We start from the raw sequence: 14,723 nt of genomic DNA on the forward strand, positions 1-14,723 counted from the left end.
TTTTGACGCGTATCAGATCAATGTTCAATGTTCATCTTTCTCAAACCTGACACATCCATTCCTTGAACCTATACCTCGTTCATATTCTTATATCTTGCAAAGCTAAAGTACAGCAGGTTCACATCGACACTGCCATCGATCACTCCTGGGTCTTGCCATATCGCACCTCAACCACGGTGACCTACACATCGATATAATATCACCATGGCCCCTGCAAAAGGTCTAGCAGCCCTCCGAGAGGCGCGTGCAAAAGGTGGAAGGTTGGGTCAGTGGAAGGTGAGTTATTGGTCGATCATTTTGATCTAATCACAGCTGATTCTTCGTTTTACTACAGCCTTCAGACTCCGAGCTATACGACGAAGTGACCGATGAACAATATCGATCCATCGTAGGAGATCGGCTGGACGCAGATGATTTTATCGAGGATGACGATCAGGGAGGGTACGTAGATAATGGGATGGACGATTGGGATGGTGGGAGAGATGGGTATGACGAGAGTGAGGATGAAGATGCTTTTGAGGGTGAAGATGAGGAATTCAGAAAGGGTGAGTGCATACACTTACTTCCCTGCTATCATGAGTATTAATCTGAACACGCAATGTGTCTGTAGCCCGTCAGATCAGAAAAGCAAAAGCAAAAGCCCGAGCTTCAGCAGGCAAACCTGCTCCCAAATCGTCCAAAGCCAAACCCAAATCATCCTTCTCCGACTACGCTAAACCGGCGGCATCATCCTCTTCTTCAGCAGGGTATAGACCAGCACCTAGCGCAATACAGGAGGACGATTTCATGGCTTCCCTCCTCTCTTCCGTTACGTCCACCTCAAATGACGTCGCCAACCGAAAACGAAAATCATCGCCTGATATACCTTCTTCAGAGGGATTGCATCCCTCATCCGATTCTTCGTTCTTCTCTTCATCAGGAAGGAAACGATATGGTATGGAAGATGATGATGATGACGAGCCACCATCCCTTTGGGATTCCAAGAGAGGGATCATGGGGAAGAAACCTAGAATGTCAGATATAACTGTTGTTCCCAATAAGGAGAATGACGATAGTGATTATATAATGGATGTGGATGATAATTCGATTATGGTCAAGCCTGAACCTATAGATGAGGATGAAGGTGACGGGGAAGATGAGATGCAGATCAGGAAGGTACAACCCCTCACTTCGGCTACTACAAAACTCAACGGTGCTACCACTGCAACAAGAAGGAGAGTGAACAATTCGAACTCGGTGAAGAACGTCATTAAGCCTGATCCCGTGATGGTCAAAGCTGAGCCGATGGACGAAGAGAACATATCGATCGTCAAACCCAGACCTGCATCTTCGGTTCAACGGAACGGGAATGCCAAGACCAATTTACCTGGATGGTCATCTATTCAAGAATCTCTATTGCCTACAAAGACATCAGAATTGGAGGAAGTCAGAGCTTCTGTGGGATCCACTCGACCCGAGAACGTACTGGAGAAAGACGGTAGTCTCAGTATGTTCTGGTTAGACCATTTCGAACAGGATGGTGTGGTCTTGTTTGTAGGTAAAGTGCTGGATAGACATAGCGGGAAGCACGTCAGTGCCTGTGTTAGTATAAATGGTATAGAAAGGAATCTGTTTGTTAAACCCAGACCTAAGCGAGTTGGTGAGTCAGGTCCTGCTGAATGATTACAATTCATCGATTGCACGGTCAGCTGACACGTTTCGTTGGATATACAGTACAAGGTCAAGAGACGGACGAAGAGGTTTCTCGAACAGACGTATTCACAGAGTTCGATCAGATACGACGTAAAGCCGGGATCGAAGAATGGGCGGCATCGTATGTCCAGCGTAAATACGCTTTCGAAGATAAGACGGTCGAGAAAGGTGAAAGTGAATGGATGAAGGTTGCCTATGGGTTCGATCAACCTGAGATACCGATGAGTACGACTGGACAGACATTCAGTCATGTCTTTGGTACCAACACTACGCCGTTTGAATTGTTGGTGCTGAAGAGGAAGATCATGGGCCCTTGTTGGTTGAAGATAGAAAATCCTACCTTGAGTACGAAGTCTGTGAGTCAGCTTTTCTATGATAACAGATCGGATTATAGCTGATCTCACCATAATACATCATCAGGCATCATGGTGTAAGATCGAATTCACCGTCTCCGACCCAAAAACCGTCAACCCATTCTCAGAGACCGATAACTCTGCTCCGAAGGATACACCACCGTTGACCATCATGTCAATATCCCTACGAACCATCGTGAATCACCGAGAGAATAAGACTGAGTTGTTATGCGCAACTACGAGAACATGGGAAGGAAGTAATATCGAGGATCCCACTCCACCTGATCAACTTCGATCATCGCTCAATACAATAATCAGACCAATCGAAAAATTCCCACCTGGATTGGAAGGAAGGGGTAAAACAGATAGATCACCTTTCCAAACTGTTAAAGCTGAACGAGCGCTCCTCAACTCCCTGCTAGCTACTATACAGAGGTACGATCCCGACGTTATTGTTGGGCATAATTTCTTGGGAAACTCGTTTGAAGCATTCTTGTATAGGCTCAAAGAATTGAAAGCGGATCATTGGTCTAGGATTGGAAGGTTTAGAAGAAAAGGTTTCAACATCAGTAAAGGGGGAAGTAATCATAGATTGCTGGCGGGGAGGTTGGTAGCGGATTTATCGAGTGATGCGGCGAAGGTGGGTTTCTCGCTTTTCTCCACATTTCTTCCATTTCTCCTATCCGGCAATAAATCATGTATATGAAGGAGGACTGATTTATCGGACAATGTTGATAGGGAATGATCTCCTCGACGACTTGGTCACTTACCGAAATGTGTGCCACTCACCTGAAAATCCAGAGAGAAGATATCGACCCCGAAGATACACATAGCTATTTCGATCATACCTTGTCCTCACCTGACAAGTTGATCAAATTCATTAGACTCTGTGAGGTCGATGCGTACTTCCAGATGGCTATTGCTGCTAGGGTGCAGTTGTTGCCTTTGACTAAGCAGTTGACTAATTTGGCTGGTAACTCATGGTGAGTGATGACTCCCTATATTACCTCAAGATGATAATCGACGCGGTCCAGAGTAGAAGGATGAATAGCTAAGATCGATCTTGAACGTAGGAACCTCACACTGAACGGAGGAAGAGCTGTACGAAATGAGTTCATCCTGTTACATGAATTCCATCGACTCAAGTATATCTGTCCCGACAAATCGCCTTTCAACTCCAACAAGAAGCAGAAACACTCGACTACCGGAGGGGATGACGATGATCCATCGACCGAAGATATAGTTTCCAAACCTATAAGAGGGAAAGCGAAATACTCTGGTGGTCTGGTATTTGAACCCAAGAGGGGACTGTGGGATACGTATATCATGGTCATGGATTTCAACTCTTTGTATCCTAGTATCATACAGGAGTATAACATTGATTTCACAACTGTTGAGAGGGAGGTGGAAGATGATCAGGTGAGTGGTCAAGCTTGGCTATGACCGAAGGCATGAAGCTGATATGTGTCTCAGGCCGAGGAGGAGAAGATCCCGGATGTACCTGCTTCGGACGTGGCTCAAGGTGTCTTGCCTCGAATTATTGCTACTCTTGTCAACCGACGTAGACAGGTGAAAGGTCTGATGAAAGATAGATCTGCTACTCCTGCTCAGCTTCTTCAGGTAAGCTGGGTTAAGCTGTACATAGTAAGCGTTAGCAAGCTGACATATCTTACGCAGTATGATATCCGACAACAAGCCCTTAAACTCACCGCCAACTCTATGTACGGTTGTCTCGGTTTCGCCGGATCGCGATTCTCTTCTCGACCTCTGGCAGCGTTAACTACCTTCAAAGGTCGAGAGATTCTCACCCATACCAGGGAATTGGCAGAGTCCTTACAACTCGATGTGGGTTTTTCTTCGCTTTCTACCAGGACACATCAGCTGACTATCCTTCATCATTCTGTTGTAGGTGGTATACGGAGATACCGATTCAGTATTCGTAAATTCCAATGTTACTTCACTGCAGGAAGCTCACAAGATAGCAAATGATTTCAAGAAATTGGTCAATGAGCGATACAAGTTGCTTGAGATTGATCTGGATGCAATTTTCGAGAGGATCTTATTGCTAAATAAGAAGAAGTACGCTGCGGTGAAAATTGAGGATAATGGGGAGAGAAAGACGGAGGTCAAAGGTTTGGATATGAAGAGGAGAGAGTTTAGTAAGGTCTCGAAAGATGCTTCTAGGTGAGTGCGACTGGTACAATGGTTGCTCTTTGATATCGCTTCAGGATTTTGATTTGGGTTTCCTCCCTATTTCGTCGTTTCCGTTTGTCATTATCAATACCATCTGAAGTGCACGCGATAGTTCTTGGCAATGAAGCTGACCTTGAATTCGTTCCTCTCAATAGCGCTGTCCTCAAAGAAATACTCAGTGGGGAATCAACGGAAATTGTTGTTGAGAAGATACATGAGCTTCTCACGAATCTTGGTGAGGCTGTTAAAAGTGGTTTGATCCCGTTAGAAGACTTCATCATCTTCAAGGTAAGTCAGATCTAACTACAGCCTCCCGTCGCGAGGTCTTCGTGCCATACCGATGAGCCGGGAGTGGGGTATTGAGCTTATCATCTACACCATCCTCATAGCGTCTTGGTAAAAACCCTGAGGATTACCCAGACAAGAAATCTCAACCCCACGTGCAAGTCGCTCTCCGAATGAAATCCAAGGGAGCCTCTGTCCGAGCGCACGACGTCATACCGTATATCATGTGTTTGGACGAAAGTGGTAAAGGAGGAAAGACAGCACAAGCTGAAAGAGCTTTCCATCCTGATGATCTTAGAAGACAGGGTTCGGAGCTTAAGATTGGTAAGTCAGCTAGACAAGGGGCATTGGGATTTTCAGCTGATAAAGGTGGTGCATATGTAGATTACGACTTCTATCTTGATACACAGATCTTACAGCCTGTCTTGAGGTTGTGCGAGACTATCGAGGGAACCGAGCGATCTAGGTTGGCAGAATGTCTAGGTAAGTGTAGCGTGATTTGTCAATGATATATCCATTTTCTAACAGAGGCTAATTGTATTGTTCAGGTTTGGACCCTACGAGATACGCATCTTCAGGACCTGGTGTGACGGACGAGGAGCAATTCTTTACTTTCGAATCTCAGATATCGGATAAAGAACGATTCAAGGAGGCTGAACCGTTACAACTTAGATGTGTCGCTTGTGAGAGCAGTTTCACATTCCTGGGACTGCTGGATGAGTCTGTAAGTGACGGTACTGCTTCATCCCTTTTCATGATAATTCCTGATGGCACAGCGGATATGATGATAGCTGATGAAATTTGGTACATCATTGATAGACGAATATACAGCATGTCGGAATATCATGTTCAGCCTGTCATGCCATCTTACACCCTGCTTCTGTATCCATCCAGCTGGAAAATCAGATACGAGCTCATATCTCAAGGTATTACCTGGGATGGACAGTATGTGATGGCGAAGGATGTGGAGCGAGGACGAGGATGATGAGTGTTTATGGAAAGAGGTGTTTGGGTTTGGTCAAGGAGGGATGTAAAGGTACTGTCAGGTTGGAGGTGAGTAAAGTATACCCTTTGGTCCATACTCCGCTGCCGCGTGGTATGAAAAGGATGGAAATTGACTTTATATGTCCGGATGATAGTACAACGATAGTAAATTGTATAACCAGTTACTGTACTACCGAAGTCTGTTTGATGGTGAGAAAGCCATCTCAAATGCAAGAGGATCAGCAAGATTTGGTGAGTCTATCCTCGTACGCCTCGAACAGGTATGATCGGAACTGACGCCATGGTCTCGTCATGAATAGAGGAAATCCGAGCATTGGTCTTACCTAATACAGCATTATTCGCCCAACTCGTAAATGTTACGGACAAGTATCTCGATAAGAATGGAAGGAGGTTTGTGGATATGAAGAGTCTTTTCGGTTTTATGGAGAGGATCAAGATATGATCGACAATTAGTTTGTGATTGGTTCTCGTATTGTGGGTGATCGGGCTTGCCGCTTCTTGCTGCAATGCACAAGTCCTCGGCCCTTTTGTTTTTCGGTTATGTTTATTTTGGTGTTAGAGGTTGTTTTACTGTACGACATCATATGCATCGTCCATATCATGACATCGAATTTCCGTGATTCTGCAACACGGTGATGGGTTCGCCTGCCATCTTCCTCGCGCGAGGAGGGAAGCATTCCGCATTCATAGACTTGCACAGGTGATTCCACCAATCGAGGACTTGCTTGCGGTTGCAATCATGAATTCCATGCATAATCGTGATTGGTCATATACCATCGCGGTAGGATGTTATAACACGGGAAGGATTCACATAATTGTGTTGGACGATAAGAAGATGGCAGTGACAGGACAATGCACATTTTCATCATGCGTCGTTCTGAACCTTGAACCATGACAGTATGGAAAAGAGAGAGGGTTTACCGTTGAGGCGAGGGTCAAGAATGATTCGCTCGTCCGATGTTATTCTGCTGGATCCCCACTGTTCATCTAAGCTCTTTCTGAAGCTGTTCATATCCATTTGGTCAGGCAACCTCTCACATTCAGCTTGGGAAACGAGATCCTTCAAATCTTCTTTGGACTCTGCAACCGTCAAGGCAAACTCTCCTACAAATTTATACCAAAGATGGAATTTCCCTTGCAATTCTTCGGTCCATTCGAGATGAGCGTCTCTACGACTCTGGTCCACGCATCTCGTAAGATCGTACAATCTCTCGCTGACAAGTGTATTCCCAGGCGAGCATGCCATCTTTGTGCGCATAATCTGAGAAACGAGATTTGACAGATGTCGCTCACGCAGCTCTTTCAATCGGCTAATCGCCTCCGGCTCGGATTCCTTGGCTCTCACATAGTCGGCAAACGCTGCGGCACAATGAGGGCTATCGCTTTCTGATCTGGGAGTGTAATAGTTCGTTAACGTCGATTCAAGCTCTACGACTTGCGGGACCTGACCTGACAATCCAACATTGACGTCGTGATTGACTTTGAAGTTCATTCCGTTGGTCATGCATTGGTAGATCGTGTACTTTCCTCGAGGAGCATCGCTTTGTGACCAATCAGAGTCCGAGTCCGAGTCCAAGTCCGAATTCGCTTCTTCTGAACTCTTTGACTCCTCGCTGATGAATGGTTGTTGCGTTTCGCCTTCCCCTTTGAAGCCTTGAGGAAACAGTTGGGAGCTCGATCCTTCTTGCGTAGAGGTAGCCGTAGTGAAGGTCTTGCCGTCGACGGTCGTATCCACAAGAGCAGTGGGGATAAGCATCTCGCGCGACAGATCGAGTCAGAATATTTGCACTTTTTGTTTGTACTGCGGTGGGTGATCAGTGAACAATCAGTAAACCTCGAATATGCAGTGCACCGTCAATACAGTGCCAGAAGGAGAGACGAGTGAACGTTAATGTGGATGTAACGTACGGAAATGGTGATCAAGGCCTTGTGGCGGATGTGGCATCAAAGTGATTGTTCACTTACTCGAGGACTCACTCGAAGATTCAAGGGCTGTAGTATGATTCGGGGGTTAGGGGATACAGCCATATGAAGAAGTGCGTCACGGTATGTGTGGTATAGATACATGGTCGATTCGCAGCGTACAGTTCTCAGCGTACCAGCGGCGAAACGCACACGGCTGTGCAGTGCGTTATCATAATGTGACGTTTTTTTCTGTTCAGACTTCGATCACTCCTTTCTTTCATACGCACGCGTTTCGTCTTCCGAATAGTAGCTTACAGTATGTTATGCCTTCTGTCGACAGTGCGTAAGGAGGTCATCAGACTTGACCTGGGTCAAAGGAGGCCTCAAGGACAGGGGCGAGAAGGGAAGGCTAAGAGGTCTTCTGGAGAACAAAACAGTGATCTGAGTGTAGGACACACGGTGCATGACGCATCTTGCAGGCTGTACAGTCAACTATAAATTGGGGCATTGCGAGTTGTATTTCCTTGCACAGTTTCTCAACACAAATCCTTCGATCGCCACCGTACATACTGTATCACACAATACACGGTACTTCAACTTCATGTGAGTGCTTCAAGGTGATGACCATTGTATAGTATCATTGTCTGACCTTTTACCCAGCTCACATCATTGTCGATCGAAACCACCACATAGCGCCACGCAATACACCGAGCCCTCAAAACCATCATGCCTCTTCTGACAATTGGCACTGACCAAGATGGTTCTATGTCTGACAAGGAGACCTCGCCTATCGACAGAACAGAGACCCCTTCATCCATGGCAGGGAACGACAGCATTATCCAGTCAGACTCTCCGACCAAGACCAGTCCAGGCGCCTTTACCTACTACGACGAGCTCGAATCTCAAGCTTAAGCGGATCCCGCTCTCCCATCTGGCAGATATGAATCCCAGGATGGGACCAGCCCCGAATTTGGGACCAGGTTCAAAATCGAGTCGAAGGGTCCTTTTGATTCGGGAGATACAATCGTAAAGGGGAACGATCCGGCCTACTCGCTGGGTGGTGTCACCAATCCCAGCCCAGAAAAAGGTAGATTCACATTTTATCCGTGTTTGATTTCGGGCGTGAATTACGCTCGCGATCCTCAAACGGGAGAGTGGGGAGTGCAGGAAATGGAGTACGAAAACTTCGTTCGGTGCTCAAAGGAAAACACCAAGTATAGGCATCGAACTTCTCGAAGTTTCACGAGGATATAATATAGTCAAACGTTCTTATTGGACCCTGAGACCGAAGATACATGCCCTGGGATATCTGAATGAGGAGGCACAAAGTATCGCTGAAGAGCCATGACCGTGATGGGTGGAGATCCCACCGTCATCCCACAGGGTCAAGGTCAAGGGCAAGGTGAAACACCGTCATATGTCAAAGACGTATTGCCTGAGTTTACGATTATGCAAAATAGAGCGAATAAGATAGCTTGGGCCCGGTGGCTGGATGAACAGCACAGTTTCTTCAATCCCACAGAGGATCCCGAAAAACAGGAATTTGCAATTGCCGTGGCGGATTCAAGGGACGAATTGAAGGATCTGTGCTCGGAGGCAGAGTTGAGAGAGTGCCTGGAAATTTGGATATGGATACTTACAGAAAGGAATTGAGAGATCAATGGGGGAATAGTACAATCAAAGATGGGGTTATTACCCTTGATCCCGAAATTGCCCATCTCTTCGAGTAGTAACGAGGAGATGTGAGTAATCAAAGCAACTGAATGGTGCTTACAATTTTAGTGTTCAAGAGATATGATGTAGCTGTGGAAATGATCGAGACGAGTGATGTACTGTACATAGATACGACCAAACTTTCCAGTGCTCATGCAAGTGAATGCTGATTATACTGTATCACCCTTCATGACGGTCACAATCATGCGAGAAGTTCATCGTGGTCGGCAAATTCAGCCCGCGCCATAGGCCGGATTCCATCCAATCACAATACTATGTATACATGAATAGCAAATGACCACACCACACAAGGAGATTTGTAAACCGATGCTAGACTCTGAGTTCCATACTGTATTGTACAATACTGTACTATCTACCATACGTGACTGACCATCTACTGTCATTTGGTATGATCATATCAGGTGTCAGATCGTTTCTCCCCTTCTTCACTTCAGATTATCGCCGTTCTTTAACGAAGAACTCCAATACCAAGTAACTAGCGACAGTAAATACCCCAAAGACAATTCCTAGTAACGCGGTATCAGGCCACCAGAATGCTTGAGCGTGGAACCCGAATGATGAGAGGACTGAGCGGTGAATACATAATCATCAATATCTGATCATCTACAGAAGCAAAGCAAAGATGGTCCGTGTTTCTTGATGAGGAACAAGGGGAAAAGGGGGGGGGGGGGGCAACTCACTAGTAGCACTAGGTACTTGAATGTCCAACCCGAATTTCCGCTCAATCAACTGGAGGTATCGCAGCTCATTCACCAACAGAGCTTCATACCCCGCATGGAAGAATGAGAGCGTCTGCATCCATTTCAGCCCGTCGGGTACTCTATCGTAGTTCATAAGTAGACCAGCGAACAATAGACTATACACAACCCCAACTAGTTAGCTCGACACCCTCGCTGCTATACATAGAGGGGGGATGAGGATATCAGACTCACTTGTAAAGCATCACCAAACTTCCCAAAAGATTCGCCACTCCCAGATCTGCCACCGCTACACTCAAGAACAAGACTATACTAGACGCGGTCAAGTTGAATAGCACAAGCGTCATGATGAATTTCCAGAACGCTGATACTTCCGCGTTGAGACCTGCTAAGCCGTAGACGATCGACCCAAGGATAAAAGGCGGGATGACTCTGAGAGGGATGATATCGAAGAGGATTTTGGAAAGGAAATAGGTGATTGGGGCGTAATATCCATTTGCTCTGTTGATGAGTCATACATGGTCAGCTCAGTATCAAGTGGCAAGAGAAGATTGGGGATTATGAATTAGAGTCAGAATGCTCACCTCTCACGCATGAATAGCATTCTCTCATTTGCAAAGATACCCAGCGAACTCAAGCATGAGAATCCGAACAATGACAGGATAAACAGGAATAGACCGAGTCGATTTCTGCGAAAACCAGAAGTAGATAAGCATATATCACTAAGAACGATCTTGAAGGACGAATGACTCACTGGAATCCTGGAATATCATTCGTAACATGGTAAAAGAAGAACCCGCATACAAGCGCTACAACAATAGCCACAGCGTAATGGGTAGCCATGAGGAGGGGGTTTCTGCGACACGGAGGAAGTAAGCACCCATCCTTCCACTTTCAAATACCTTCTTCACCTGGCACCTCGTACAAAAAACAGTCTCTCAGAGGAAGCATAACCCCACTCACCTATAGAGATTCTTAAACGCCCGTCCACTCAACAACCTAAACTGAGTCCACAAACCCGCCTTCTGGAAACCTTTCAACAACCTCGTCTCCTCATCAATATCCCTCTCGGTAATACCGATCGCATTGGCTCCGTCTGGTGATTGACCTTGTTGGATCCTCATAATCTCCGCCTCGACAATCTTGGAATCGTCACTTGCCCTCGAGGCCAGTACGAGGGAAGCCAGTTTCTCCGGAATAGGGGGTATATGGTCTTTGGGTGTGGTCGATCCTGATCCTGGTAGAATAGAGGTGGTGGTACTTGTGAATGCACCTAATAGCTTGGACGCCTTTATCTTGATCTCGTTGATCATACCTCCATTGTCGGTTTCGGCGTCTTCCTCTTCTGCTGTAGATGTCTCGCCACGAGCAGGTGATGAAATCGAGGTCCCGAATCCATTCTCCACATCGCCATTGTCCCTTGTTCCCTCGATGGATCTGGTTCCATTCCCATTCAAGGTGGATTTGCCGTTCTCGCCATTCCTGTGATCACCCGCCGCTTCTACCGTAACGTCAATGAGATAATCGGCGATATTATATCCCTTAGGACACTCGTACCCTAGTTTCTCGAAATGCTGTTGTGCTCTTTCCGATTCTCCCGAATAGACTAATTGACCTTTGGCTAATAGTAATAATCGATCGAATAGGTTAACAATGTTGGATTGGGGCTGATGAATCGTGAATATGACTGTTCGGTTGAACTGTTTAGCAAGGGTTGATAGGGATGAGATGACGTTGTATGCGTTGTACGAGTCAAGACCTGGTAGAGCGAAAGCAGAATCAGTATTTAGCACACATGAAAAATTGGCTCAGAAAGAGAATGTGAACAGTGTATGAGAAAGGGTTTTGGGAGTGAGAAGGAAGAATGACTCACCCGAAGTAGGCTCATCCAAGAACAAGATACTAGGTCCAGTCACCAATTCACACGCAATCGAAACTCTCCTCTTCTCCCCACCTGATATACTCCTCTTCCCTGACTCGCCGATCCTCGAATCCTTGATACCTAGTATTCCCAGCTCATTCATAGTTTCAAGCGTTCGGAAGACTTTGGCTTGATGACTCATATCTCTAGGTAACCTCAACAAAGCGGAGTACAAGACAGCCTCGTACACTGTCAATGTACTTAACAAGGTATCCTCTTGATCCACATATCCCACCACTCTTCTGAAAGTAGCTTCATCAGGAATAGTCCGTCCATTCACGTACATGTCTCCGGAGATTCTTCCAGATTTAGCCTTCCTAGCTAGAATATCTAACAAGGTGGATTTACCGGCACCTGAGGCTCCCATGATAGCCAACAGTTCACCGGGTTTGACGGTACCGGTGATATGGGATAAGACCCTCTTGCTGGATGGAAGGTCGTATGAGATATTGCTGAAATGGAGAGTAGCGGGTACGTGGTCGGCCATGAGTTTAGCAGCCTCATCTTCAGGTAGTTTGACGCCGCCAAACCCTGCAGGATGTCGATGTGTTCTGCCAAGGTACCATAACACTGTATGAGGATTACAATGTCAGCTTAATGAGAGGAAAGGATGCTCGTATGCCATTGGGTAGTATGCCATTGGGTCCGCCAGATCTCCCGGTGATGTATCATGGAAGGTATCAGGCAAGGCCAACTCACACAAACAAGCCAAAACAAAGATCAACGCCGCCAAAGCAGCGCTCAAAGCCACCCAAACACTATTATCCGGTCTCTCCGGTCTGGTGTAGCCTGGTACCTGGGTGTAATGCAGACATTCTCCCGAATCACAATCTAATGTTATAGACCTGTCTCCGAAGATATCATTGATCAGTTGGTTCATCGCTGGTTCTTCGAATGAACATCCTTTTCCTGAGATGCAGTTGAACGACCCGGGACCTTTAACTTCTTCTGCTAGGAAGTCGTCGATGTCTAAGTGGGATTGGGTTTGTCAGTGGAGACTCGAAACATAGAGGGGAGATCGGTAGATGAGAAATTGGGCTGGGGTTCAGGGATAAGGGAGTCAAAGAAGAAGGAAATACACTCACTAACACTCCCATCCTCTCCACACAGGAACCTCCCAGGTATACAAGAACATTCAATTTCCTTACAATTGTAGTTCGTCTGATTCGAGTCGAAGGACTCCTTAGATTGCCAAGAGCATTTCGATAATTCACAATGAAACGATTCGATCCTATCCACCCAGAACTGGAAATTACATTCTCCAAGACTATCTTCAGCTAACGCGCCTAAATCGTTTCCTAGAGATCGGAATGGTGCGAATAATGGAGAAGAAGAGGAAGAGGTGTTGGAGGAGGGTCCACCGGCTGTACAGGAGAATGTGACTTGAGGGGGCTTGTTGTCTGGGATGGTGTCGATGATTTTACGGTCTATGGTATGGCAAATATTTATGTCAGGAATTCTGCATAGTCTGTCAAGTTGATACTGGAAGAAAGTAAGGATGATTTCCGTACTTGTAAGGTTGCAAGATGTTGCATTCCAGTGATAGATGGTGTCTTAACTCACTCGTAACATCGCACATCTGGAAATTCCTTTCAACATCCAAACCGCCTTTATAACAAACCATCTGATCCTCATCTTGATCTCCAGTATCATCCTGCTCAAATCCATCTGAGGGTGAAGATCTGGGACGGAAAGCCGAACATGCTTTATCGGTCTTACAAACTGGATAAATGACGTGTATCAGCGTCACGCACGCATATGCACGAAGAGATAGATCGAGATACGTTGAGATGACTAATACTGAAGCTTGGACCGTTGACTCACCATTACAGTTTATACCGCCCCATCCATCTTTACAATCACACAGCTCCCCATCAGGTCTGGGATATCGTTCGTCCCCATCTGATAAGGCTCCGCATACTATACGATCACATCGTTATAATCAGCTTCTGCCCACGTTGATCAAAGCATAAGACAGTAATGGGATGACAAGTCCACTAACGAGGCGTCAAACAATCCTGACCACCAAACCCAGGCTCGCATCGACACTGTCCGTCAAACGGATTACATTCACCCGCATTACCGCAGTTGAACGCGGGTAGCTGGCAGTTGAAGCATGGTGGACAGTTTGGAGGTCTGGGTCGATTGGGCGGGAGCTGCGAGTACCACATTATGATAGAGATCAGCATCAATGACCTTACAAGATGCAAAGTCAGTTGGATCAGAACACTGATCGAAACTTGACCATGAACAGTCCGATCAGATGGGATGATTGAATTAGATGTCAATGTAACTTACCAAAGTCGCATTATAGGTATACTGGCTAACTCCTACATCGCCACCTCGTAAATCCAACAGCTCTCTCGAAGCACTCGATCGAGATGAGATCGAACCGTAGCCTTGATTGCTGCTGGAACCAGAGGCCGAGACGAGGGATAATAGGAGGAGGGATAATGAAGCGATCATCGTTGACTGAGACGACTATGCGCCACTCGATCTGTGTTCGATCGGACCGTCAATGTATGCTTTTGTCGGGTCGAATCAGCCTCTTTCAGACTCTCGGTCTGACTTGTCAGAGTGTATCAGTGAGTTGTTGAGATCTAAGATGTGGATCGATGCTGCAATGAAAGATAAGTATATATGTAGTAGTAGGATTGAGCGAATGAGATGTGAGGTGATGATGCTGGTTATACCCGGTGCATATTCCAATTCCAGCATTTACACCAGCGATTAGCTCGGACCGGCGGACTTGGCCGATCACAGTAAGTAACAAGGTATGACGTAACCACGTGCGCAATTCCCAAGAGATAGCAACAGCAATCCTTGACAAGCTGTCCAAATTCGACTAGGTAGCATGCAGCTGATGAATCTGTTTGGTATCCAAGTGAAAGCTCATACGATAAAGATATTGAGAAGGGACGCAATCATGATATACAT

General features: G+C 46.2%; 3 protein-coding genes across 3 annotated transcripts; 1 reads left to right on the forward strand and 2 right to left on the reverse strand.

The window, feature by feature from the left end:
• Positions 1–204: 204 nt before the first annotated feature.
• I302_100918 (uncharacterized protein) lies at positions 205–5,970 on the forward strand (the record flags this gene model as incomplete). The annotated part of the gene is made up of 17 exons (XM_019190930.1): positions 205–276; positions 335–545; positions 611–1,639; positions 1,714–2,048; positions 2,113–2,685; positions 2,784–3,028; positions 3,119–3,464; positions 3,519–3,665; positions 3,723–3,890; positions 3,955–4,229; positions 4,394–4,526; positions 4,628–4,847; positions 4,908–5,006; positions 5,072–5,247; positions 5,343–5,576; positions 5,663–5,759; positions 5,828–5,970. The coding sequence occupies 17 exons, from the start codon at positions 205–207 to the stop codon at positions 5,968–5,970; spliced, it is 4,503 nt and encodes a 1,500-aa protein (XP_019047678.1).
• A 423-nt stretch (positions 5,971–6,393) lies between these two features.
• On the reverse strand, positions 6,394–7,284 carry I302_100919 (uncharacterized protein; the record flags this gene model as incomplete). Its single annotated transcript, XM_065869171.1, has 1 exon — positions 6,394–7,284. The coding sequence occupies one exon, from the start codon at positions 7,282–7,284 to the stop codon at positions 6,394–6,396; it is 891 nt and encodes a 296-aa protein (XP_065725243.1).
• Positions 7,285–9,602: 2,318 nt separating this feature from the next.
• I302_100920 (uncharacterized protein) lies at positions 9,603–14,252 on the reverse strand (the record flags this gene model as incomplete). The annotated part of the gene is made up of 13 exons (XM_065869172.1): positions 9,603–9,733; positions 9,848–10,023; positions 10,100–10,366; positions 10,450–10,554; positions 10,620–10,721; positions 10,829–11,624; positions 11,739–12,356; positions 12,486–12,755; positions 12,872–13,213; positions 13,350–13,508; positions 13,611–13,706; positions 13,789–13,942; positions 14,085–14,252. The coding sequence occupies 13 exons, from the start codon at positions 14,250–14,252 to the stop codon at positions 9,603–9,605; spliced, it is 3,384 nt and encodes a 1,127-aa protein (XP_065725244.1).
• Between the last annotated feature and the right edge of the window lie 471 nt (positions 14,253–14,723).

The sequence above is a fragment of the Kwoniella bestiolae genome, chromosome 1 (genome assembly GCF_000512585.2).
Source record: "Kwoniella bestiolae CBS 10118 chromosome 1, complete sequence".
NCBI lineage: Eukaryota > Fungi > Basidiomycota > Tremellomycetes > Tremellales > Cryptococcaceae > Kwoniella > Kwoniella bestiolae.